Genomic DNA, 3,603 nt, shown 5'->3' with positions numbered 1-3,603 from the left:
TAGATGGCCCCGCCTCATCATCGTGGCGGCAACGCTTCCGGCTCGTCACCTCCTCGTTGGAGGAAGTTGAGTCCTCCTCGTCGTCGGCGTACTCAGCCTCTTCTTCTTCCTCCTCCTCCTCCTCCTCCTCCTCCTCCTCCTCGTCCTCGACCTGCTCCTCGGCCAACTCCTCGGCCTCTTCGTCCTCCTCGTCGTCATCCCATTCGTCCTCGCTGGTCGGCGGGAGTGGGTGGGGATCGTCACTGCTGGACGATGCAGCTTGATCCCACCAATGGCGCCATCCATGCGGTTTCCCCTCGCTGTTGGTGTCCGATGGCCAAGAGAGATCGCTCATGGTTGACAGAGGATGGTGAGGAGAGAATAGATGAATGGGGTCGACCGTCGGAAACCGTATATGTACGTCTCTCGATGAAGAGAGCGGTAGTTGCTCTTCCGCGGGGTTCGTGCTCCATTACGGCGGTTCTCGCGTCGAGGACACTTCGACGGTTCCCGACGTTCACTTCGCGGACCATTACGGCGGTTCAATGCGTCGAGGGCACTCCGACGGTTGTCTTTCCCGGCGACTGCACCGTCGCTATGCACGCGGTGGGAGCGCGTCAGAAGGCGACCATGGGCTCGCCGGCCGGGAAAATGGGCCTCCCAGTGCCAAAAAAAATGCATCCATCCGGCGCTAAATAGCACCGGATTTAGGCTCGGTGAGTCCCAATGGCCGGGATGCTCTAACGATAAAATTCCAAGAGATCGCAACACATTCAGCTGCTACCCCGGCTGGGACGCAATCACGGAGGGTGCGTAAGGGGAGAGGCTATCGCGTTCCGTGCAACTCGCTAGAGCAAGTACAATAAGGCTGACTCGATGGGCTATAAGAATTAAAATAGTGTTGTTTTGCTTAGGTGGATGAGAGAGAAGTGGAAAGAGAAGAGAGATGGGCTCTCACGCAAGCAGCCAGCTCTTGCACGTATTCCTAAGCACTTTGTGAGTATGTGTGGTGGGCGCTTTTGCACATAAAGTTATCAATCCTTAAAGTCAATTATTATACTAAGTTAGCTATAAACCGACTATAGCCGGCCTTATAGCAAGCACCCTGCCGCACTATCGGAATTGCTCTTATTATAGCAATACTATTGTACAAGTCAAGAGCGTGCGAGGCAGAGTCGCCCACGTTGCAGCCATACGCCCGTCCACGCTCGCCGTTGAATGAAAGTGAAACGAAGGCATGTGCAGTTGCCGCGAAGAGAGCGCGGGCGGCCACAGCTGTCCGTGGAAGGACGAACGGAATACACCGGTGAATATGCCTGAACCGGCGACGCGAGAGCTGGAGAGGTCGCTAGCTAGCGGTCGATCGAGATATATTAGGACCGTTTTCGTTTCATTCAAGCGAGAAGAGTCGTACTTGTACACTTGTAGAGTACTCTGTTTTGCGAGCCGTCGCTCGTTTGGAAATCGACACTAGAGATCGAGCACATGCTAGTTGTTCTGTACGATGTGATGTGCTGTCGTGCTCATACTTGAGTAACTCTTATTTTGTTTACCTGACTAAAGATTTTGTTCAACTTTGCGACTTGGCGAGTGCAGTGTTTACCAGCGATCATTAGAGTATCGCCCCGTATGGCGCGGAGCGGCCGAAAGTCACATGACAAGCTTGGATTAATTAGAAGTGATGAAGCAAAGCATAAGCTACGCTAGCACATATTATTCCAACTTCATTTGTATACAAGACGTACATAGGTTCGAATATATACATACAACCTCATGCAACACTCGCAAGGCTCTCTAGATAAAGCTGGAGCAGAGCCTAAACCAGGGGTTAATTGAACATTAATATAAAAAGGAGCTGCTACTGCTCTTCTTCTAAGATAACTCGATCTTCCATCTAAAAAAAGGATAACTCGATCTACCGCCGTAGCGCGATACTTCAACTGTATCTGCGCGGCGTCGTACTGTTCAAAAACCCTATTGACAGCGTCCTCGGTCGACCGGTGTGTGTCGCCGATATTTCAATCTCAGGCGGCCGTTCAGGTTGGCTGCTCCATGGCTCGGGATCCTCCGCCGCTCACGATCCACGGGTGGCCTGCATTACAACACACAAACAGACAATTAATTCCTGGATCAAAACACAGATATACTGTAGAAACTGCGAGAACATAAGTTAATTAAAATGAGGCAGGGATTTGCGTGTGTGCTTACGTAGAACTTGCTCGGCGGAGAAGCGCCGCCACTCGTCGCGGCACATCATGCGCCTCATCAGGTCCTTGGCGGCCGGGGACACGCCGGAGAACAGCCTGGGCGGAAACCTGACGCTGCCCCGCATCACCGCCGACAGCACGTCCTTGGCCGTCTCGCCGCCGAACGGGAGCGCGCCGCCGGAGAGCAGCACGTACATCACCACGCCAGCGCTCCACACGTCCGCCTTCTCGCCATAGTCCTCGCCCGACACCACCTCAGGCGCCACGTAGTGGGGCGTGCCCACGAGCCCCTCCGCACGGCGGCCGCCCCCGATCCACGCCGCCGACCCGAAGTCCGCGAGCCGCGCGCGCGGCGAAACGTCCTCAGCTTCATCCTCCTCGACATCATCGAGGACGATGTTGTCGGGCTTGACGTCGCGGTGTGCCACCCCGCGCCGGTGGCAGAGGGCCAGGGCCTGGGCGACCTGCGCCACGATGTCGGCCGCAACGGGCTCCGGTACGGGCGCGCCGCGGCGGCGCCGGACCCAGTCGAGCAGGTCCGGGCCGCAGCAGAGGTCCATGACCGTGTGGGTCCAGACGTCGTCCTCGTAGACCGCGTGCGTCTGCACGGCGCCCGGGTTCCCCGCGCCGGCGAGCTGGGCCAGCTTCGGCTCCAGCTCCGCCAGCTCCCGGTCGAGGTCGTCGGCTAGGCTGGAGCGGTCCACGGACTTGACGGCGAAGGGCTCGCCGGTGGAGCGCGAGACGCAGCGGCGGACGACGCCGAACCGACCGCGGCCGAGCTCCTGCCCAATCTCGTAGTCCCGGTTTAGGTCTGCACTCATACTTCAGTGATTTTTCCCTGTGAAGTTTCTGGTAAGCCGGAATCGATGGGAGGGGGCGGTCTATTATCGACCGGAAATGCTAAACTTACGGACGGATCGGTTTACGGAATCGTTACGGACGAACCAGCATACTACGGGCTAGAGGAATATTCGGATCCTGCCCGTATGTGACACCGCACTCTCTCTTGTTCCCATTTTGCCCCTTCGTGGTCATGGCTGTCGTGTGAGCAGAAACCGGGGATTCCTTTGTCCTACTATGAATATTTTCTTCGCGCTTAGTATTTTCCTTTGCATAACCTACTGCTAGATGCCACTCCGATTCATTTCGCACATAAACTGGGAGTATTTGTTTTGAACTGTTTAGACCGGGCAACGGACAGAATTTTTTTATAGCTGTTTCTTCCCCTTATATGTTTGGGTTAGAGGGTAACCACGGTAACACCCATCTTTTGGTAAATTTTGATATATAAATCATATTTTACATAAAACGAATAAAGCAATCAAAACATAAATATAAATAGAATAAATCCTAGTGAACTAGGGCTTGCGCCATTGTCACCTAATCCTCCACGCCAAGGTTGATGAAGACCAGCGGC

The 3,603-nt window shown here is 54.9% G+C and overlaps 1 protein-coding gene across 1 annotated transcript; it reads right to left on the bottom strand.

The window, feature by feature from the left end:
* Positions 1 to 1,673: 1,673 nt before the first annotated feature.
* LOC124687659 (phosphoenolpyruvate carboxylase kinase 1-like) lies at positions 1,674 to 3,016 on the bottom strand. Its single transcript, XM_047221422.1, has 2 exons — positions 2,188 to 3,016; positions 1,674 to 2,071 (listed from the first exon to the last, which is right to left on the bottom strand). Exons 1-2 carry the CDS (start codon positions 3,005 to 3,007, stop codon positions 2,016 to 2,018), a joined length of 876 nt encoding a protein of 291 aa, XP_047077378.1. The 5' UTR covers positions 3,008 to 3,016; the 3' UTR covers positions 1,674 to 2,015.
* Between the last annotated feature and the right edge of the window lie 587 nt (positions 3,017 to 3,603).

The sequence above is a fragment of the Lolium rigidum genome, chromosome 2, assembly GCF_022539505.1.
Source record: "Lolium rigidum isolate FL_2022 chromosome 2, APGP_CSIRO_Lrig_0.1, whole genome shotgun sequence".
In the NCBI taxonomy this organism is placed as follows: domain Eukaryota; kingdom Viridiplantae; phylum Streptophyta; class Magnoliopsida; order Poales; family Poaceae; genus Lolium; species Lolium rigidum.
Note: the sequence above shows the minus strand (reverse complement) of the source record. Positions and strands in the feature narration are given on the sequence as shown.

Bases quoted from the DNA above. Each gene is read 5' to 3' on its own strand.
- LOC124687659 (XM_047221422.1), bottom strand. From the start codon at position 3,007: ATGAGTGCAGACCTAAACCGGGACTACGAGATTGGGCAGGAGCTCGGC. The intron at 2,072-2,187 runs GTAAGCACACAC...GTTGTAATGCAG, and splicing joins CTCCGCCGAGCAAGTTCTAC to GCCACCCGTGGATCGTGAGC.